Here is a 23855-nt window from a genome sequence, read left to right as displayed (position 1 = left end):
CATTTTTTATTCTAGAAGTTATGAAATAAACACTTGTGTTGAACCTCCTTGCTCTTCAGTCATGTCCAGAGATTTTTATTTTGAGCTGATTTTTGTAATGTTGCAAGAGAATGATTATTTGGTTGATGGAGGAAGAGTAGGAATGGGCTTAATCTGATCCTGAATAGGGCACACTGTGAAAGGTGGTCTAATACCTCTGTAAGTAACTCAAGCTGTTTTTGATAAGTAGTGAGCAGCAATTTATGGTCTTAATCAATGTGAAGATTTTAACTTTTGGTGTGCTAGAAATTGTAGAGTTTAATTCAAAACTGAGCAAATGCTGTAGTATGTTTCACTGAGGTGTTTGCACAACAGTTGGTAACATGTTTTTCTTTAAGCTAGAAGGAATATCTCTTCTATACTTGCACTTCATAGCTCTTTTTTTTTAATTCTTATTTTACTCTATTCATTTTGATCAGTTTGCCAAAACCAACAGTGAAAAATTTTCAATATTTATGGAGGTCAAAAAAAAATAAAAATCACCATAATCAAAATTTTTCAGGGCAGGGAAACATGATAGATTCTATTTGGCAGAGGACTTCTGGGTTGCAAAGCATGTTGTTTTGGCTGAAATGTAGCATCCTCAAATGTCAACTCTATTTATTGGCAGAACATCTTATAGCTCAGCAGGTGTAACTGCCAAGAGTTCTATTTCCTGAAATATATTGCAGAGGAGAATGGATCTCTAAGTGATTTTGTGCTATTTACTGGTGAACAATTGCTCACATCAAATGCCCAGCCTGAAGAACATTCCAGTGGTATCAGGCTTGATTCTCTCCTTCCTTAAGTGGTTCTTGTGTTCCAGTTATATTCTTGCAGGGTGAAATAGTCTAACCCACTTTCTCTCTGTACATTAATTATTCTGAAAGGAAATATATTACTCCTGAAGAAGTTAATTGGAAGAATAATTGATTTACCCTATTACTTTCCTTTTTTATTAAAATAAAACCAATTTTTATTTTATAATTAACCTGTGTTCTTAAGTGAGTTTTTCTTGTTCTTTTTTAGACCATAAGCTATATATACATACAATAGTTTGATTTAGTTGTGCTCAGATTTTGAAATTAATTTTGAATAGCAAATTCATAGTGATTAATTGTTTGCTCTAGAACTTCAGTTTTAGAAAAATAGGAAGTAGGAATTGTTTTGGGGTATGTCCACAGAACAGTGTAAGTACTCAAGGTACCTTTCAGCATGTGAATATAAGCTCTGAAAACTGAGACTAACAGGCCTGTGCTGAAGCCTGTGCCTTGTCCAGACTGATTTTTGCTGATTTTGTTGAATTATGTTGTACAAGACCAACTGAGACCCTGTATGGAAAAGCAGCTGTGGTATAAATGCATTATTTAACATAAGTTTAACTTTCCAGTTTAACTTAATAATTCTCATGAGTTTTCATTCAGGTAAGTTGCCAGAGGAAAATTATTATACAGTATTCTCAGTTGAGAGTTCATCCTGTGACCTGTAGACAATGTCTGGCATGTCCAACAGGTTCGTCTGGCCCTGTCACTCTTTCTGAATGACCTTGCAGTGCCTTTGCCACCACATGACCAGAAATATTTCTCTCTCCTGGCTAAAATGCACATAGCACCAAAAAGAGGATGGACACATCTGTAGTCCTGTGTGAACAGTGAGGGTGTGGATTGGGTCAGGTGTCAGGCTGCTGTCATGTCCCATCACAGACCTTGATCAGAAGCACATGACATGTTCTGGGGAGCGGCTGCACACTGCTCACCTGGCAACCTGGGGTGTTTTTTACATGGCCAAATGTGCACTTTCACTCAACTAAAATAAATGACAGACTGTCACCAGGGCAGGCACAAACTCTTTGCAAGACGATGATACCTGTGTGTGCTGTGTGACTTGGACACTTGGAGAAGAAAAAGGAATGTATTCTTCAGAGATGACTGGGAAGCAAATGAGTCCCAGCTGCTGTGGCCAGGCAATGGCTCCCTTTCTCATAGTGCTCCTGAACAGCTTTGCCCTTGCTTGATATTGGTGTGGAGGAACTGTGGGTCTGCAGCTTGTCAGGACCTCCTCTCATGGTGCTACTGCTGGGATGATCAGTTTTCATTTTCTGTAAAGCTGTCATATAAAAAAGAAACCCAAAATTGTTCACAGTAGGAAGTACAGAGTAATGCATCTGAAATTAGAACAGATAATTTCTCCATAAAAACCATGAGCACAAAATAGCAGGTCTCTGTCTGTATTTGAGGCCTTGAGGACTGATGGGCAGGACACTATTTGTCACTGCTGTCAGTGAAAGCAGCGTGTTGTGAGTGGAGCGGGTTTACAGGTCTGTCTGCCCTGGCTGGTGCATAAGTTGTTCCCTGTGGTGGTGATGATGTGAAGTCACATGGACAGATTTCTGTAGTGCTATCCCAGTGATGCCAAGATGATTTGGTTACAGCTTTGAGGTGCTGTAGAGCATCTCTTCATAAACCTTAGCCACGACACATTTGTATCATGAGCAATAGGACAGCAGCTGCTTGTCCAGCCTTGCATATAACAATACTGTAAACCTGATTTCAGGCAAGGATGTAGGTAAATGCCTTAGATTCTGATGTGCAAAAACCTGAGTTTCTCCTGCTTGCTTAGAAAATTCTTTATCTCCCAGACCTCTGTTTAATGATATCATCACTCTTTATCCAGTTCTTTCCAGGTCCTTTATGAACTTTCATTTACTTTTGTGTACTGCAAAGCTCTAAATCCTAGGCATGGTTTTATCAGCTCTTTTGTTCATTCCTTGGATTCTTGCATCCAATAGCAGCAATTTTTCAGCTCACTATTTTTTTCAAGCTCTTGGGTAACTGAGCTTAGTTTAACATAACCTGAGTTCACTTCAGCCAGGCTTTATTTTTGATCTCATCTTCAATCCTGTGATCTTGAACAGAAATTGGCAGCTCTAATAGCTACCTTAGCTTTGATATACGAAAGGGTTTTTTCTTTTTCCAGGAAGAGGTGTTTTTATTTTTCAGATATTACATCCATCAGATCGGAGACATGGGAATTTCTGTGCCATCTTTTTCACTTGACTAGAATTTCATGATGTACTGATTTTTGTCTCCTGCTCCATCTGTTTGGTGGTCTGTGCCCAAATATTTAAGAGATGTTTTTAAAAAAAGTCAGGTATGCCCTGCTACTTTTTTACAAATATTTGGTCTGGAATTCAGCCATCCTGATATCAGTCTTTAGCATTCCAGTGTTCCAGGGTTTTGCCATGGGGCAGAAGAGCACATCCCTGAATGTTTCTGGAATCAGTCAGTCCTTGTCTTCTGCCTTCTGTTCATATCAGTTAGTTTGGATTTGAAATGTATCCAGAACCAGTTAAGTACTTGTCATCCGGATAATTTCTTTTTTCTTTTTTTTCTTTCTTTTGTATGGAACTTGCAATTTGTCTTAATCAGTCTGAAAAAAAAAATCAGATTTTTGGACTTGGGTCAGAAAAATTTAACTGATGTGAATGTATTAATATGTGGCACACCAGCTTTTTCCAGTTCTGTGTAAGTGTATATTTTTGAAATAAAAGTTAGATAGTTTCCATTACCTCATACCTGAAGAGAGTACTTTCTGGTGGCTTGTTTATTGCTTCAATGGACAGTTACTAAAAATCCTGTGCAGATTTTAAACTGTTCTCAGCTCACATTGATGTAGTTTGGTTTGTTTAATGAGTTTTAATCTCATTAATCAGAATAACAGTGCTCCTTGCTTTCCGTCTTCAGTGATGCAGTCTTCATCTGTGTACTAATAATTTTGAAATATTTGTCTTAGAGGTTTATGGTGGGAAAGAGTTGCAAGAATACATCTCCTTCAATCTGCTAAGATTGCCCAAATAAATTTCTAGATAGCAGTGAATGGGCTTATGTGTACAGAGAATTCCTGTATAGGTAAGTGACCAAAAATAGAAGTATATTATTGGATAGCTTTATTTCAGCTGCAAAGAATACTCTCAGTCCTTTTGGAGGTTTTGGAGGCTTTTTTTTTTTTTTTTCTGATTTAGAAACACTGAGCTTCAAGCAAGAGCTATTAGGGGTGTTAATTTTGGAGAGTATTCCTAGATACCATGCCTTTCAGTAAGTGAAGTTTGCAACCATAGTCAAGTCTTGCACTGTAGACATAACTTCAATAGTTATGGTCTTAGGTTTCTGTGTATAATAACTTATTTTCCAGAAAAAAGGAATTAGGCCTGTAGAATCTAACATGGCCCAGGGTAGCTCTCACTGTCAGTCACTGTACAGGAATGTAGAAATCTGCACTGTTTCTTTAGGATAAACTCACCATTATGTGAAACAGGAGTATCCATGCTTCCTGCCTGAAGCTGCTGCTCATCTTGCTTTTTAGCCAAGGCATTCCAGTCACAGACTGGGATCTGTTGTGTCAGGTGCTGTGTGTGGACACACATGGACACCCCTGCATCAGTCCAGTCTTTATGAATTTTAAACTTCAGCAATGAAAACACAGTCCAAGATAGCAGCAATTTTAGAGGAAGAGGGCCAATGTTACTTAGAGTGGGCAGTGATACCTGTATTCTGGTAACTTATCACTTGTCGTGTTTTTGGAGATCATCTGGGAAAGTAATGCTTTGTTTTCCATGGATGATGGGAAGATAAGGTTGGTGGGCATCTCTTCCTAGAACTTGCCTAAGTTCTGTATAACATGAAGCTCAGTAATTCACATATTTTGGTTGTTATATTAGTGTTTACTGAAAAGGAGTATCCATGGCAATATGTGTTGAGCCTATAGTTAGCCTTGTAGAGAAAAAGTCCTAACTATTTTCCCATATTTTGGGGGGTGAAGGGGGCTCCCTTTAATGATCTCTTTCAGAAAATCAGTGGTTTAGATCTTCAGAAATAGGGTGATAGTATTTATTTCCATCTTTACCATCACACGTCTGGGATGGTTGGCCATCAGCCCTTCCTGCTTATTCCTTGATGTGTGTTCCTTGAAGCAATGGCACAGATCTGTGATAAGGCAGCAGTGTGGGGGTAAGGAGAAAGAGCCAAGAAAGTTGGATTGAATTGCACAAGGGGCTACGTGACTTTTAAAGGTCCATTCCAACCCAAAATATTCTCTGACTCTGTAAATAGTGATGAAATCATGAGAGTGGAAAACCACGTGTATGAAGACCAACTGGAGTTTGTCTCCATGTTTAAAAACCCGGCCACTATGCCACTGCCTTCACCTTCAGTGATGCTATCACTGCAGCAATCTGCAAAATCACTGTTGCGAGGAACACTCTGAAATAAAAAAATTAAAAAAAAAAAAAACAATAGAAAAAGTAACAAGAATTTCTACTTAGCATACTTGGTTCTCTGCTCAGAGCACTTTTTGTCTCTGGAGTAGAATATATGATTTATTTGAGCATATCTTTGAAAGATAAGTGTGTTTGATGCGGGTTTTTTAGGAGAAGAAAGAAGTAGAAAGGATAAATAATGTAGAACAGAAAACTACTAGCACTACTTTTTAAAAATACATTTGCCTACCCACCTCTAGCAGTGCTAAAAGGCTCATAAGTTCAAAGACACCTTTATCTCCCCTTCTAGGGGATTGTTTTGGAATTAGGCAATTCTGTGGGTGGAATGGAACGCCCATCTTCCACCACTGGTCTGTTGTAACTCATGGCTTTCATACTTAACCCTGTAAGTCTGTTTCACTTGTTTTAAAAATGACTCTGTGAGTATCTGCATTGGAGCCAAAACCATATATGAAAGGACTACGTGTCACCTCAACCCCATGAGGTAGCCTAGGAAGTGAAAGTCCCTGTCTCATATGACAGATAATACCAGCTTCCAAGAGTAAAACCTGTCAGCCCTGTTTTCCCACTGAGAAGAATCATTGTTCAATTATCAACTATATTATTTGGTTTTCATTTTTTAAATTTAAAGCTATCAGGCATCATTTGTGGGGGAGGAAAATGACAAAATGGAAGAGGGTACATCACACTGATACTGGAGAAATGACACCTTTGTTCATTCTCATCTTTTCCACAACATTGTGTAGCATCTTTCTAGAAAATCCTGTTCTCTAGGCACATAGTGAATATTGATGCCTGTCCTACCTGCTTTCCTGGCTCCCTGATGTCTGAGTTTTGAGGGGACAATGACAGTTTGGAAATGGAGCACAGACCAGACAAATGCAGAAGCTATGTGTAATATGCAGAAAATATGGAAATAGAATTCCTGAGACATTAATGTGGGGATTCAACTGTGAATGGCTTTATAGGAGAAAAAGGGTGGAATAATTTTTCAAACTGCCTTCTGATAAATTTCAGTATCAGGAATATTGCTCAATTCTTGATAGTATTTTGCTTTCAAAAGACATTGCAGAGCAAAGGGCCAGTCATATACTAGAAGCTGCTGGGGGATCTGTACAAGGTTGTGTTGCCCTAAAAATGCAGAGGATGTTTGGGTAGGCTGTGATTCAGCCATTTTCTTCAGTGTTTTGAAGAATATGAATTGATCGTGACAGAAGACTAAGCATGGGAAAAGCTAACTGAAAATATATTTGGCCCCAAAACTGGAAACAGTGAAATGAAGAGTAGGATTGTATGGTAAAGCTTAAATTGTCAAATAAATGGTACTGGGTTCTTTCAGTAATGTCGTGTGAATCTCTCTTTTGTTTGTAATTACTGTTTTGGGTAGGATTGTTTGATAGAATCAGGCTCTTCTGTCTTTTATCTTTGTGATTTTCAGTAGTATGATGAGGGGAAGATGACTCTTGGAATTAAATTTTCACTTTTTTGGTACTACTCTTAGGATAACAAGGAATTTCAGAGTTAAATTGCAGAATTCCATGCTGCAATGGGTTAGATGTTTGACATTTAAAATTAGTTTTTCTTAGGTATTCATTGCACCTGAAAGAAATTGAGTGCTTCCTAACATGCTGAGAAAGCATCATAGAACTGAGCAAAATAAGACTAATAAACCTATTTAATCCTCTGAAAACATTGGTGCTGTACTAACTTTAAAGTTTCCAAAGCAAGAGATAACTGTGCAGAAGTCTTGTTCACACTAGCCTGAAGTTTCACAGATCCTGCAAGCATTGCTTCTCAAAACCTGTTATGAAAGTGCTCTGATGAGTTCACATTTGGTTGATCAGGCAGAATTTCTGTGGAGGCAAGGAATGCGATTAGTAAGTGAAATGGATTTGTTCCAAGTTTCTTTGTCCTTCACAGATGAAATTTGTTTTCTTCACAAATAGGACTCACAAGTATGTCTTAGGATCCATAATTTGTACCTGAGGATGTCACAGATAATCTTTATAAGTGTTCCTTAAGCTTTATGTTCTTTCTCTTACTCATTCTAGCAGTTTTAGCTGTTAGGGTCACCTGGAGAGAGTTTCTCATCTCAGTTGTATCCCGGGCGCGCTGGCGGGTGTGCCAGTTGTCTCTTGTTTCCCTCCTTGGGGGTGGCACACACGGGGGCCAGTGCTCTCCCTTCTCTGCTGTGTTAGCATCCAGGCAGGGCCTGGATGGAATGCACAAGGCAACAGAAAGATGCCTGAAAGAAACCCCACTGCCTGATCTACGTGATATTGTCATTTGTTAGTTGCAGTCTGGCTATAGGTCAAGTATCAGTGTATCAATTTAGTGTATAGATAAATGCACTGCTGTTGATTTCACTCGGATTTCATTTTAATGAGAATTTTCCTCTAATGTTTCATTGAAGAGGAAAGAAAACCTGCCTTTCATGTGGTTTCCTAGCTAATTGCTGATTATAGGAGAGTTGCACAACAGGACCACAAGACATGCCTTTAATTGCAAGGTTTTTTCACAGTAATAATCTTTGATATGAAAAAGGATTTTTAGTCTGTGGTAGATGGTGTACAAATGTAGATGTTGTGCATGTAACATTGTGTGTATGATGTATGGCTTAACCTACTTATTTTGGCTTTTTAAGTTCCTCATTCCTAACTTTGCTTTCTGTCATCCTCTCAGGAACCCTGGGATGCACAGCACATTCCAGCACTGTTTTCTGCTTTCTGTGGTCTGCTAGTTGCACTTTCTTATCACCTCAGCAGACAAAGCAGTGACCCATCTGTGCTGATGTAAGTTGCCTGTAAATGTTTTTTTGCTGATTACTCCTTACAGCACACAGCCAGAGTGATGCCTGGGTTTCAGAACCACCAGGCTTGCCTCCTGAAAGTACTGTGGTGAGGTGAAATTCCTCACCATGTCTGCATGGTTGGTATCAGTCCTGTATATGAATGAAGTGCTGCAGTCAGATCATCAGCAGGGCTGGTGTTCTTTAAGCAGCGCTATCCAAAATCTCTGAAGCAGATTTTTCCCCTCTAGGAGGTTGTATGCTTGCCAGGTTGGAGGACAGTGATTTAGTTGAGGGAGGTTCAGGCAACTGGAGTTGCAGAATGTGCATTGGTTAGCACTGGGACCAGTAGAAGCAACATTTAATGTGCTGGGAAGATGGCTGAATTCCAACTCTTGCTGAGGATTACTTCAGTAGGCTATGCCTCTCAGTTTGAGGTTTCATCCTTCCTTTTGTTCTCTGACACAGTCTGCTAGAGGTAACTGAGGAGAGGAAGTGTATGCTAAGAGCTGACGCTGCAAACAAGGGAGATTAAGAGGAGAAGTCCCAACATTGTGATCTGCATGTTGAGGTGATGTGTGAGAGAGAGACCCAATAGATCCTTAGCTCAGGGGCAGCAAATGTGAATTTCCCAGTGAGGAAAGTGTGATATATGGGTGTTATAGGGGCTGTGGGGGTCAGCAGGCAGCTGGGCTATTACATCTATGGCTGTGGGGCTTAGCAAACAAGTGGGTTTTGTGCCACCAGTATCACCATGCCATTTGGAATTCTTCTTCACAGCTCAGTTTTGTCCTAGGAGAGTGCAGAGGACCTGTGGGAAGTTCTCTCACAGAGAGTTCTCTCCTTTGATTCATGAGGTGAGGCTCAAGGCTCATTATGCACAATTCTGCAATGCAGAAGAGAGAAGGGGGAAGTGGAGAGCTTTTTAGGCCATTCAGGATTCTGGTTTAGCAGAGAAACTTGGAAAAAGCAGAACAACCTTGATGAGGAAGGAAAAGATATAAAGCACTAGTAGGAAATTGTCATCCCAGTAAATCTTACTGAAGAGTCAAGGAATACTTTACCATCCAAAAAATTCAGGGAATCTGACATTTATACATTACTTGGTGCTGATGTGGCAAAGCAGCAAGAACTGCTTGCATGACTTGCCATGAACTTTACCCACAGCCTACTGAGTGAGACATGGGTGTCAGGCAGACCTGGATCAAGCTTTGTGTGGATGGTGTGTAGTTTTTAGGTTATTACAGTATGGAAATTATGGAGTATGGAAGGAAATAAAGCAATGTATTAGGGACAGTTCTTAGCCTTGGAGTAAAATGTACACAGGTAAATTGCAAATCAGCATGAAATTGTGAGTTCTTTCAATTTTGAAGTAATTTCAATGTATCCTTTTCTCCCACTTTCCAGAAAGGACACACCAGTTCATGAACCTCTTTAATAAAACAGAAACTTTTCTTCTTTCAAATTTTTGTTTTAAGGAAGTAATCTTAAACTATTAAATGCATTTTAACTTTAACATCTAGCTAGCAATTTCATAACATTTGCAATGAAATCTTCAGGAACTGAAATGGTTCCTAAAAATCTAAAATTAAGAATACATGTTCAACAACTTCAAATGTTTATTGTGCAATTGTAAAAATTCATCATCCTTAAAAAAAGAGATTTAAGATTTTTTTCTCTAAACAGCTCTGAACCTCTTTTAAGTAAGTTAAGGAGATTGGAAAAAGTATTTAAGGTATGGCCTATGGCATAAAATTCAATATGGATGAGGAGGTAGCACATAAATCTCAAAGAGAGAATTAATATACAGTTTCTACAAAACTGGCCTCCTTAGCCATTTTAACATGGGTCTAAATAGCTCTCATATTGGTTTCAGCTTAGCTGAAACAGAACTAAGAGTCATAAATTCAACAGTACCCTCTCTGCTCATTCCTCTAAATGTCAGCATTGATTGGGCTGCTGAGACTCCTCAGGATTCTGATGAGGAATTTCTGCCCTGATCACAGGTACAGCTGGTTTGTGTCAATCTCCAGCTGAACAGAGATAAGAATGCCAATGTATATATGAAAAAGGAAATTTGAGGCTGTTGTTCCTCTTCTGTCCTTCAGGAATATTTATATCTGCCTCACATGTTCCAAAGTATCCTAATTAGGAATTTTTTTTAAAACAGGTCCCTTATTCAGTGTAAATACGTCCCTCACTATCTACGCCAGCGATTTGAAGATTCATCAGAAGATCCACTCCCAGAAAAAATGAGAGAATCAGTGGTAAGGCTTTTTCTTTCATTAATTTCTGTTTAAAGCTCTCTCATTCATTTTGCCCACTGAGGAACCTTGTAAATATTGTAATCTAGTAATTTAAATAATTAAAGCACACATAGATCATCTTTAAAGTGCGGCCAGCAGTGAGAAGGGGGTACATGCCATTTTATTTTCTGAAGGGCTCCTTTGAAGGTCTCTGCCACATTGATTCTTTAATATAGTCCGTGGGAAGTGCACTCCTAGAGCTTGGGGAGTGGTGCATCTCTCATCCTAGTACACAGAGAACTATTGCAGGTTCTGTGCACTGAGTTGCAGTCTGGCAATCTGGTGTGTCCAAGGTAGGCTGGATTGTTCAACTCAAAAAGGTGAGCAGTCCTGTCAGACTCTCTGTGTGTGCTGCAGAGGAGCAGGATTTGGTCCACAAAATTACATGTGTTTAAAACAGCCCTTATTCTTTATTTTTCTATGGGTAGGGCTACCAGTTTTTCAGGAAGGCCTTTTCTGTGCCAGGATATACTCTTGACTGTGTGCCGTCCACCCCAGCTGAGCCAAGTGGAGCGCACTGTCAGACTTGGCACCTAGAGGTGGAAGAAGCACATGAAACTGGGATAGTATGGGAGAGGGAGGTACATGCCTGGTGCCAGGCATTGCCATCTCATCATCTCTTCTTTGCTTGGCAGGCTGTTTATTTACTACTGTCTGGCAGGAAGCTGTAAGTTTGTGTCAGCTTATTTCTCACTTCAGCATAAACATCGTGAAGTGACCCATCTTCCTTTTTGTGTCTTTTTATATTAAAAAAATGTTTGCTGTTACCCAGGGGAGGTTGATCTGCTAAGGCATTCATGTGGGAAGATCATCAGATTTCCAGAAATGCTAAGGGGTGTTTGACATTTATTAGTCATGTGAGCTGTCCTGCTTCCTGGCTGTCAGACAGCTCTTCCTCCTGACCACATCCCCAGTGCCTGCACATCTGAGCATTTGCAACCTAGGCAGCTATTCCTAAACTTCTGAGTGCTCTCTGAAATCCAGGAGCAATCAAAGAGTCTCTGGAAGATAGAGTGGGTTTTTTGACCCTTAGACATGACCTGGGAGTCCGTAGTTCCTACTGGCCTCCAGATGTCCCTTCAAAGGGATGCATCTCTCATGTGCGTCTTGAATCATTTCTTAGGCATTTTATAAGGTGTTGCACAGCCTACATTCAGCATATGCATTGATCCTACACTACCAATGTTTTCCACTTTTCTAAGCTGCTGCTTAGATTGTCATTTTTGCCATGTCTAATCTTATTTTAAACTGCTTCCTCTAATAGAGCCTACATAAGATTAATTTCTTATGTAGGCCCTATTAGAGATTTCTTGTTGCTTGTATTGAGCTATAGTTTCTTGCAAACTAAACTGTTTGCAACAATTGATACTGGACTATGAGTGTGCATCTAGAAACAGAGTAAAAAACATGAAGTATTTTTGTTAGAATTTTGCTGTATTCTGTGGTATTTGTGGTGTGTAGGTTATTGCTGTGGTTCATTGACATTCTGTTCTTGTACACAGGGACTGTATGGCAGATGTAATGGAAAGCTTCTCATGCTCCTGTAGTTCTGTCTTTTGCTGATAGTGCCTTTCTTGGAGGAATACAGAGTCTGATGTAATCTGTTCTGCAGATGGAGCTCAGCCCAGGGACTGAAGCAGTTACTGCAGCTGTCCACTTAACTGGTTTTATTTCACATTGCAGAGGGAAACCTTGAGCAAGGCTTTAAAATATTGAAAATAAACCCCAAAAATAGTGGAAAAAATCTGCATCTAAGATCCTGGGCTGTATTTTCAAAATGAAGTAATTCTGCAGACTCTGACAATTTTTATATCAGTGACATGGACAGGGATCTGCTGTCTTACACTAACGCTGCACAGCTGCACTTGGGCCCTTGAGCCAATGGGGTGGAAGGTGCAGAAATATGGGGATAACTGCACTGGGATTTGCCAGACACAGGACTTCAGTTCTTCTCTTCACAATGTTTCATTCCTGTCGCACTTTTTCTTTTTGTGACACTTTTAGGATTAATTAAGTGGGCTTCCTGGCACCTTTGCTCTCCAGGAAATACCTGGATTTGAGAATTGGCGCTTTTCTGCTCTGTACATTTGATACTCCATGCTGCTGCTGGTGCTGCGAGGCAGAGGCTGCTTTCCCTCAGTGTTGCTGGAGCTTGCTAGTTCTTTGCCTTCATTTTTTTCCCTCTATCTGGGCTTCCTTCAATCTGTATAAAAATTGTGAGCCAAAGTGTTTGCTTATGTTTAGCAGTGCTAATTTGGAAGAAATTAGCTAAGAGAGAGAGAGAGCAATTTCTGATGAATGTGGGCTCTTTGTCTAACCCCTATGTTACCTGGTACCTCTGTCTCAGTTAAACACCAAGGAGACTCCCACTGCTATCTCACCAGTGTAGTGCTAATAGGGCAGGTAGGGAAGAACTGAGGCAGGAGAAAATGCACGTGCATCGAATCCAAGGAGCACAATCAAGCCATAGTCCCTGCTGACTTGCTTCAGCAATAGCAGTCATGTTCAGGATGTAGAACTCGGCTGACTCTTCAAAGCCAATTTAAACTAATTTCCAGAAGTTTTGTAAGGGGATCTTCAAACTGTTCAGCAGCTGGGTGAAACAATATATCAGTATTCAGAAGAGGTTTCATTATGGCAGCTCATTTTTTCTTGAAGTGCTTCCCTGCGAGGAGAGTATTCCTACCCCCTGTCAGTGGCAAGAGATGGCAGGATGCAGCCCAAGCCAGCCTTGCCTTGGTGACATGTGGTCTACAAGACACCATTTAAATAAGACCCATTTTAATCAGAAAGCCAGAGGCATACAGAACCAAATCACTTTCTCAAGCAGCTGAAAGCAAACAAGGTTAATATTGAAAATTAATGTGTTGTTTTCAGGATGGCTTTGCTTTGATGTTAGGGGTAATAAATACAGCATCTCTAATGTTTGATTACATGACTTTTTACCCTTTTCCTTTCCTTGAATAGCTGTGTAAGAATTGCCAGCTTTGGAAGCCTGAATTATGAAGCAGCTGTGATTGATAATTGACCATTCAACTTTGAGAATGGAGCTTCCTACCATTATAATTAATTTCTGTAGGCATCCACATGGCTGATTACTAGATTAAGCAGTGGCCTGAGGGTGATAATGTGTTACATTCAAACTCAAGGTTCCTTCCTGGTCTTTAGTACCAACATTTAGATAGCTAGTAAAAGGGTTTGTACAAAGGTCCAAAAATTTAATTGAAAATAATGGTTGGACTTGATAATTTTAAAGATCTTTTCCACATAAACAAATCTATGATTCTGTGATAATAATTAAAACAAAAAGTGCCACTCTAATATATTCTGCTTGTGAAGTCCCCAAGGCATCAAAGGTGGCAATGTTGGTTTGGTGTTACTTTTTTTTCCACCTTGAGTGTAAAATGGAGAGTGTAGAATGGCTTTCAGCCCAAACCCACTATAGTGAGGGTCTCTCACTGGACAGATTTGAACTGTGAAGAGAGCTTAACTTTTACATTTTTGGACCAATTGCAGTGAAGGGCTCAAGCATTATGCTATAGAGCTATTCAGTACTCAGCTCAGAAGTTCCTTGTCTTGGGAATGATACCCAAAATCTTGCTTTAGTTGGGTCTAAAGTGGGCACATGGTTTCCAGGAGCTAGCTGCCTTCCACAGGAAGGCTAGGAGCCACAGGTCCACCCCCAGCAGGTAGATGCCCAAGGTTTTCTCCTGGAGGGCAGCTGTGACTCCCTCTCAGCCAGAGAGATCACTGCCATTTCCTGGGGGTCCCAAGCACTGCTCATCTTTGTTTTAGACAGAAAAAAGCCTGAATTTTGTGAGAAGCTTGAAAGCATTGGCCACATCAAGAGGGAGCTGCTGTGTGGACCATTGTGCCACACAGCTGTGCAGTATTTTTACATTTAGAAACAGTTCAGTGCAAGGATAGAAGGACAAGCCTGGGCATATATGATACTTTAAACACGCTCAGTATTGCCAGAAATGGAAAGCAATTGCCAAATTTGGGGTTGAATATCTGAATAATAATAATTTCCTTAAAAAATAGGTCTTTTTTTTTGTATAGGATTGTCAAAAGTTATTAGAGCACTGTTAAAAGGACAGTTGCAAAAGGAAAGATGGGAAATAGAAGTCCTGTGCAATATAATTTGTGTTATATGTTCTCTTCTGAATGTAATGTTTGAAAAGATTCTCTGTGGTGATCTGGCCTGGAATGGAAAGTTAGGATGCCACCTCTCCCCAAAAATATGCATTCTTATCACTTCTGCTGATTTTGCGGCTAAATTTTTAATATTTCACATGGTTTTTAAAGTGTCAGCTCTTTCAGCCATCTGATTGTGAGAGAAATCAGCCATTTTAATAGTAAGCCTTTTGGGTTGTACAGAAGAGCTTGTGAGTGTGATTGGAGTGTGTTTGTTGTTCTTAGAAGCTTGTTTTAGATTACTGAGTAGTTGAATTCAGCTGTGCAGAAAATGATACTTGATCAAGACTTTTCATGCTGTGTATTCACAAAGGGACTGAAATAGTGCTATATAAATTTGACACTGCTTAATTTTCTCAGATACTGCTGTTTTACATAGATTTTGTATGCAGCATCTTTAAAAATATCTGGAAAGCTTAAAAAATCATTTCCATTGCATAGATTGGTAATAACTCAGTTATTCATTTTTATTAGACTGTGTTTTTTCAGTACTGCTGCTTGCTAGTGAGAGGAAGCTGTGAGAGAACTGAACAGAGAAGAGCTGTGGGACAGGCAGGGAGCCAAGGTTTAGTCAGGGAAGAGAAGGCTTTTCCTGTGGGCTCCCTCATGTTGTGGTTCTCCTGCTGAATGTGACAGCCAAGGAGCAAGGCCAGCAGGGCTGTGCTTTGAAAAGGTGGTCAGGAGGAGTTCCAAAGACCTGACTCTGCTCCCACCTTCACAGCACATGTAGCCCATGCAGAGTGCAGGGCTCTCCAGAGAAGGATGGCTCTCAGAGTGGAGGGAGCACCACTCTTCTGGAGATGTGCACATACTCCTGAGCCGCCCAGGAAGGGCAAAGACCATGCTGGTTATTGAGATTTCAGCTAAGCTGTCTTGGAGTTTCCTGGAACAAAGCAAAAGTACTTTCAGAGCCTGAAGGCTTTTTAGTCCTGCTGTATTTCAGAGGGCTGCTGCAGTAAGTGGAAGTGCTGATGCAGGTGACCTTTTCCTGAGAATCATCTTTCATAACAGGGAGTGATAGGCAGCCTAAATATAGAGGTTGCTACCAGCTTCCCTGGTAATTCGCAACCCTTCTGTTCTTCGCTTGTTCTGCTTGCTTTCTTTTTTATCTCCTTTATTCCTAGGTTTGCCCTACCATCATCATTTTAGTTTTCTTTCTTTTTTCTCTGATGAGATTCATTAAGATTACCTAGATACAATCACCAGAAAGTCAGATGAACCTCTGGTTCTATCAAAAGTGTTGCTTTTCATGTGTTGTTTCTAGGTATCTTTGAATTAAAGCATAAGTCAGCTTCTAAACCAAGAACTACAAATAGTTTCTCATTTGGTAACTTAGCAGCAGAATTGAGTGCTGAACCTAAATGCCCTTCTCATAAATCTAAGACAAGATTTTCATTTACTCACAAAAGCATTTGGGTGACCTCTGAAGTACAATTCAGAAGATCTCACAGATCACAAGCTATCTTGTTTATTTGTTTACTGAGAATGACATTTTAATCGCAAGAAAAATGTGCTGTAAAGACAGTGATATTTCCAATCTTTAGAAACAAAGTTACTCCTACCATGGTTACAGAGCTTTACATAAAGGCAGACATGTCCTTTCATTATCATTCAATGATACTGGAAAAAAGCCTTGTCTAAAATCCACAAAATCTTGCTGCAATTTGACTTCCAATAAAGAAAATCAGGGAATGGGACATGTCACTTTAGAACATAATTAAAGTATTAATGTTGTGTCTTAGAAGACATTATGGAAAAGCATGGCTTTTTTCAGTAATGCAAGAGAAAGGGAATAAGAAATATTAGTTCTTGAAAATAGGAAATAGAACCAGAATTTTGATTCCCAAAAATAAGAAGGTCATAATGGAAAAGAGTTCTATTACTCAAGCAGAATCAGATTCAGTATTAAAATGTATTGCTTTCATTTCTCCAATATTATAACTTTGTTATTTAAAAATATAATTCAAAATTAGGCATGAAGAATTTAAATGTGATTACTTCAACAGACCTGGAGTGTGGAGAAATAATTTCCCAAAGCAGAGTGGAGAAAATACTTTTGTATTAGGGAATGCCGATTATCCTTATTGCAATGCAGAGTGTAAGTAATTGAAAACAGAGTAATTACTTTGGTTAAAATAGTGCTGCCTTACTAATTGTGTATAAAATAATTATTTTCACAGAAAGAAATCTTGAAATCGGATCTCATTGTCTGCACAGCAGCTGCTGTTCTGTCATTTGCTGTCAGTGCCAGTACTGTGTTTCTGTCACTAAGGGTGTGTATCTATCTTTTTTTTCCTCCCCTAAGGTATTATGTCTCTTATGCAAAACCACAGGGAGCTTTAACTGGAAAGAATAGATGCTGTGGGAAGAGAAGTTAGTGAAAATGCATTTACTGGTCATGATAACACTGTTCTATCTGCAAAGCACTTAGTTTCTGGATATTTGTACTAATTTCAGTATTACTTGTTTGATATCTTTTTTCTTAAACAGCTCTTATGATGTGGAACCCAGAGGACAGAATGAATAAGTCTGACATTTTGCCTTTTTTCCTCCAATCATGGAGGAAAAAATTGGCTGATTGTGTGTGCAAAACACATATGTCAAAGTCCATATTCACCTAGCGTCAAGAATTTGAACATAGGAATAAAAATCAATTGCAGAAAGATGCAATTGCAGAAACTGTTAAAAAATGTTTAAAATAAATAAATAAATATATATATATATATATATACATATATTTGTATAAAACAATGTTGTATGTAAATTATAACTATGTTTCCTTTTTTCTACTTTGGCCCAGCCATTTCTCAGCATTGTGCTGTTTGCTTTAGCGTGGACAGTGGGATTTGTGACACATTACATCCTTCCTCAGCTCCGCAAGCATCACCCCTGGCTGTGGATCTCCCACCCCATACTCAAAAGCAAAGAGCACCAGCAGCGGGAAGTGAGAGGTTTGTAAGAGTCTTTTCTAAACAGTGGATGCAATGGCTTCCAGCCTGCCTTGGTTTGAAGAACAAAAAAATAAAAAAATCCAGAAGTAACAGAGCTGGGAGAATAAATTATCCTTTTGCTTTTGAGTAGCAGACATATCTGATCATTTTAGTTTTTCCATTGTACCACCAGCAAATCTGTGAACCTGTAGGAATTGTCTTCTCAGGCCACTGCCCAGGTGGGCTGAGGCCAGTCTGGAGATTGTCTAGTCTGATGGCCCTGCTCAGAGCAGGGTCAGCTAGAAGAGGCTGCTCAGGGCTGTGTCCAGTTTTTAATATTTTCAAGCGTCGAGACTCTTAAAACATTCTGGATATAGCATTCAGTCATCCTTACAGTAAGAAGGGTTGCTTCAAACTGTGGTATTTGGGTGGATTTTAGTGGGGTTTTTTTTCCCTTTTTTCTGCTTTTTTTTTTGGTTTTGCGGTTTTTGGTGGTTTATTTGTTTTGGTACTACTTTTTTCTGAAAATAGATTTTCAATTTGTGCCCATTTCTTTTGTCCTGTCTCTGGCCACTACTGAGAACAGAGTGGCTCCATCAACTCTACTCTCCCCCATCAGGTATTAATATCCCAAAAACGCTGCCAATCTGGCATTCGTAAGATGCCTCCCAAGGCTTTTTCTTCTCAAAGTTAAGCAATCCCAGCTCTCTGTTTCTCCTCATATGTTGAATGTTCCCATTCCTTAATAATTTCATAGCCTCTGTGTGATCTTTCATGAGCCACTGTCTGATCTGCCTTTTGTTTTACATTACAGCACTGTTACTTGTGTGTTGCTTGATGTGGTATAGTTCATGCCTAATACATTGGCATTCTACATAATTTAAAAACTTAAAAGATTGATGAAATTGAGGCAGAATTTTTTCCACTTTCTGACATATCAGCAAATGTAGTGCAGTTTAAGTGTTCTAATTTCAATTGTGACACTTTTGGAGAAACATTACAATTGAAAAGAACTTAAATTTTCTGTAAGATCTGTTCTTGCTGGTGTCTGCTGGCTTCACCAGTGGTGCCTTGGTGCATGTGACTATCAGTCAATATTTTAGTATGTGGAGATCTGATTTCCTGCTCTGATAGAGTTATTTCTGAAGCAGGCAGTGTGCTTTGAGAAGTAAAACTTCCCCCCTCCACCCCAGCTCTCTTTTTGCCTTTGCTACCAGCCAAATCTTGCTTGTCATTTCTTGATGGATCCCACGCCTTAATAATTCTCAGTATATGTTTCTGAAGTGTTTGAAGACAGCATTTGGAGAACAGTCTGTTGAGGGACTTCAGTCTGTCTTCAACTAGACCGCAAAAGAGTCTCTGGAAAACCATACATTAAGGATTTAAATCTTTTTTATTTAAAAAAATTTATGTGTTTCGAAACAATTACTTTCCAAAGAAGGGTTGGGTATGGAAAAAGAGTCTTGATTGAAGGTTGCCTTTTAACTTCTACTGTAATATGCCAAGGAAAGTATAATAGAAATATAAATATTATTAACCACCATGCCCAGCTGAAAAGAGTGTCCAGTACTTCCTGTCCCTGATAACCAGTAATTCTGATAAATACCCAACTTGCACTGTTTGTTTCACCACTTAATCATAAAAGACCACTGTAGGATTTCTTTGCCTTGTTCTGATTAAGTCTGTCTTCATTTGTCAAAAACCATTGTTTTCCTAAACGCAGTGACTCAGCATTTGAAAAGGTTGAAGGTAGAGACCTGCTGCATTGATTTCTACAGATGGGTTTCCTTCTGTTTTGAGATCCAGCTGCATTTCTCATGTTGCGGAAACAGGCTTTTTTTGCTTCTTTTGCAGTCCTCATTTATATATGGCACATTCCTGTACTTTGGGGTCTAAGTATTATTGCAATGTAGCTGGGTGTTGTGTGTTAGAAAACAAGAATTGAAAAAAAAAATATTTTAGTCCCTTAGGCTGCTGCAGAGGTTTTTTATCATGTCTGAGATGAGACAGACTGTGGAAAAGGTAATCCCTTTGATAGATATGTCTGACGGGCTGTCTTCTTTCTTTTGACCTGTAATAAAATGTAGGAACTAAACTTTAAAATGTTCCCTCTTTGTATAGAAAGAGAAACTTGTAAAAAGGACAGAAGGACAGTAGTACCCCATAGTTGTCAGATGCAGACAATGAAAGGACAAGTACACAAAATAAGATGTCTGTGAGGAGTTTTTACTACATAGATTTTAATTCTAATTTTTTTTTTTTTACAAGAGGATTGCTATTGAAAGACAAATGACTGCTTGCAATTAGACAAACAACTGGCAGTGAAATTCCACAAGTTTATTGTGGGCTTTGTTGCACAGACTTTGGATGAGCTTCTCAGCCTTTAAGGTGTTCCATGGAATAGCAATTATCAGACCAATTCTTGTGCTGCCCCTGTGAGATAACTCAGTTATTGCTTGTCATTGTCTTGGCTGGCTGCAGGATGAAAAGATCAGGTCAAGATGTATGAGCTTATGGTATATAGATGTGTAGAAAAATTAGTGATATGCAGGAATAAATGAGAAAGAAGCCCTGATATACTAGGCTATTTTGTCTTCTACTTCCTCCCCACTAGTGCTTTTATACCCCACAGGTTTATGTAAGCCATTTTCAAATCCATGTCTTTCCCTGGGGCCCCTTCTGAATGTGAGCTCTTTTTTCTGTCTCCATTGTTTGAACAGACCTCTCTGTGCTCCTGCACCCACCTTCTGTTTGGTTTGTGTGATATGCTTATCTCTTTAGTGAAGCCTGAGTTCTTACACAGAGCTCAGCTTTGGACATGGCTGAAGTGCTTGAGCTCAGGAGGAGGAGAGGGGAATAGGGAAGATAACTCAGTTTCAAAATGGACATTTTGCTGTGTGTATGAACTTTTAGGAGGTGGCCCTTAGGTAATGAAGAGGAAATATTTTTATGTTATAGCAAGAAACAGAAGTTGTTTATATTTTCTGAAGGGGGATTTTTTTGCAAGAACATTGTCTTAGCTTAAGGTACTGGCAAAGCATGACTTCATCCTGAATTAGAAGGATTGGGTTTAGATCTTTCTCTTAGTCTATGCAATATACAACTGTGCCTGTAGAATGTAGAAATCCATTGATTTAGCATAACTTCTGTGTCTGTCATTGAAAAGGTGTGTATGGAAGAGGGGGGGTCTCTACATAGAAGTGTTTTAATTTCACAGGGATGATTATTGGAGATTCAGTAGCTGGCATTTTTATTTCTGAGTTAATAACAAGTTCTGCCATTTTGTGTTCACTGTTTTTCCAATAACCTTGTCTAGCTGAGCTTTGAGGAGAAAGGCATTGTTTTTGTCTGTGCACAAGGATTCTGCACTCAGTTCACCTAAGCTCTCATAGCAGCTGAATTGCATGGAGCATTCAGTTCTTGTTTAATACTCATATTAAGCACTGTGGTATTGTTAGAAAAGTCTACTGCAAAAAGAAAAAAGCTATTCCTTAGAGAGGAATGATGTGAGATGTGATCCTGGCAGATACTTCTTAGAGTGTCTGTTTAAGTGTTTTGGGAAACATCTATGACAATTTCTACCTCCTGATATTTCTTCAGTATTTAGATCTCAAGGGGTGTTTCATTTATCAGTGAGGTCAATGATAATTTACATTTTAAGGAACAGTGTTTTTCTACTGTAAGATGGGGAAGTAGAGGCACGGAGTTCAAATGAGGTTTCCTAGGTGATTCAGCAGGTCAGTACCAGAGCTGGAGAGGGCCTCTCTGGGGTCATTACATCCACTGAGAGTACTATTTAATATACTGACTAAATAATTGGATGATGTAAAAACTACCATCTAGCATGTACTATCTTTTATTGTTTCTGAATATGTCTCAGGAGTGCAATTATAAGCAGCAAAACAGATACTTTCTAAACTGAGAGAACAAAATAATTTCTCTGTTGCCAAAGAATTATGAATTCTATTGTTTCACAAATTAGTTGATTGACTATATTTATTAATGTGAGCTGACTCGTGTCTTCTATGGTACTCCAGTGCAAAAAATGCTGATGATTTGATGACACAATCTGTTATCTGAATTTCCATTTCAGATGCTGCTCATTTGATGTGGTTTGAAAGGCTTTATGTGTGGCTACAGTGCTTTGAGAAATACATTTTATATCCAGCCATAATACTGAATGCACTCACCATTGATGCTTTCTCAATTAGTAAATACAAGAAGCTTGGTACACAGTAAGTAGATTATAACTCAAGGCACGTGATTAGTAGAATATTTGGTTTTAGACTGAAGACTGAGAAATGGAATTTGTTTTTAAATAATCCTGTAATCTTGTCAGAGTTTGCTTTTACGCATTTTAGTTCAAAATACAATAATCATTGGCTTTGCTGCAAGAAAGATGCAAAACTACTTTAGCACACTAAAACGTGTCTCCAGTGAGAGAGAGTGAAATTAAAAGATTAAAGAGCTATATATAGATATATATGGAAGGTCTAAATGTCAATTAAAAGCAAGACACACCATATCAGACTGCAGGTGTTTGATGGGCATAAACTCAGTGGGGTAACTAGAATTAATCAGACGAAAATGAGAAATCTAGGCTGGATATCAGGAAACATTTCCTAACTGAGGATTTTTAACACTATGCCGTGGTCTCCCAAAGGAGTTATCAGAAGCTTCACCACACAAGTCTTTTAAGGCTGAATGAAATATTAAACAGTGTAGAAAGGTGGGTAGTCCTGCATTAACAGTGGTTTGAAAAAGGTGGGGGTACAGGTTTTGACAAAGTCTGATGTCTTAGCTATTAAGCAGAACTGGTGGTGCTGATCCATGGTCTCACAGTATGATCCTTGCAGACAGCCTTTTATGGTAAGTATTTTAGTCAGTGACTTGCCTACTGCAGATATTCAGCAGGCTTGGTGACTGCAGTATCCCCAGTGAGCAGAGTTTCTGCAGTCTTTTTATCAGAATGACAGTGATGCAGATGATAAAACAAAGACACAGCCTTGGAATGTTCCAGTAGCAAGAAAAACTGCTGGGAGGTGGGGGAGAGTTCCTCAATATCCATAATAAAGCAGATTCTTAATTTCAAATATTAGATAAAAGAACTTTGATGTAAAAATTGCATGTTGATTTAATTATTGCTCTCTCTTGAGGAGCAACACAGCATTAGGAACTACACAATTATAAGGAAAAGGCAGCCCCTGCTTTTAGGCAGCCCCTTTAGTTTGAAATTTGGACTAGGGCATTAGTCAAATTTTCTGCATATTTCTCCCAGGCAACTTCCTTTGCAGAGAGACTCTCACCAGTCACTCATTGATAACCCCTGTAATTCCCCACTGACCTTTTTTCCCCCAGGCACTTGGAAGGTGCTACAGCCAAGGTGCTTCAGGAGTTCAGGTGTATTGTCTAAGGTGACACTGCATCCACAGTTATCCCTCTGTTTAGTTCTTCAAGGCTGGGAGAATTAAAAGCAGTCAGAATGCTATTTGTTACTAGCTAGCAGACGTGACTGAATACATGCACGGAGCAAATATGTAGGGTTAGGAAGGTGCTATTTTTACATAGTCATTCCTCCAAGCTAGATTGCACTTTAAAGTATCACCTCCCTCAAGTGTTCAGAGGAAATGAGTCAGACCCCCAGAAGTCTTGAGATTAAAGAAAGTAATTACATTTGTCTGCCTCTGATTGTTTGGCCTGTGGGGGAATACCACAGCAGTCCTTTCCTTCCCCATCCCCCTTGTGTCTGTGTGATCACCTATGTGAAACCTGCTCTCTCCTTTTCCTTGTAACTCTGCTCTATCCATGAAACTCCCAGTATGCCTTTTCCTCTGGCTCTCCTCTTTAATACATTCTCCCTGCAGCTGCCATCCAAATGCCACACACAAAGCATTCAGCTTCAGATCCCACCTCTTTCTGAACTCTGTAAACCCATGAGGCATCCTGGATTCTCCTTGCTACTTCCAGATACAGTGTTAATGAGGGTTTTAATGCATAAATACCTATTTTCTGTTGCTGGAACATTCCTTAGTTATTGACCACCTAAGGATCAGACTGCATGATGCTGTAGGGAAGAGAAAACACCCTCCCACTCTGTGTCTGAAAGTGTCTGTCAACCACATTTTGTGTGGTTTGATGTCAAAGTTTTCCTGAAATTGAATTTGTCTTTTAAAGAAGCTTCACCTTGCTTTGTGATTTAAAGGACTGCAGCAGTTTGCTTCTTGAGGAGACAGAGCAGCTCCTTTATAGTCAGGAGTTTGCTTGAGCTTTCCAGACCCTGGTGTGCTGGTTATTAATAGGACCCATGCTGACAGTGCCTGCCCCTGTTCCTGCCAAAGAGG

General features: G+C 39.4%; 1 protein-coding gene across 1 annotated transcript in view; it reads left to right on the top strand.

The window, feature by feature from the left end:
- PCNX2 (pecanex 2) overlaps positions 1–23855 on the top strand; it is a 154765-nt gene that overhangs the window by 55707 nt on the left and 75203 nt on the right. The window contains exons 16-20 of the mRNA XM_054280537.1: positions 7976–8085; positions 10252–10348; positions 16765–16857; positions 17385–17535; positions 21608–21749. Of these exons, the coding sequence (XP_054136512.1) occupies positions 7976–8085; positions 10252–10348; positions 16765–16857; positions 17385–17535; positions 21608–21749 (593 nt within the window). The remainder of the gene's footprint in view (positions 1–7975; positions 8086–10251; positions 10349–16764; positions 16858–17384; positions 17536–21607; positions 21750–23855) is intronic.

This window comes from Melozone crissalis, unplaced genomic scaffold (genome assembly GCF_028551555.1).
Source record: "Melozone crissalis strain CALT ecotype California unplaced genomic scaffold, PUWL_Pcris_2 ptg000027l_1, whole genome shotgun sequence".
Classification (NCBI taxonomy): Eukaryota; Metazoa; Chordata; class Aves; order Passeriformes; family Passerellidae; genus Melozone; species Melozone crissalis.
Note: the sequence above shows the minus strand (reverse complement) of the source record. Positions and strands in the feature narration are given on the sequence as shown.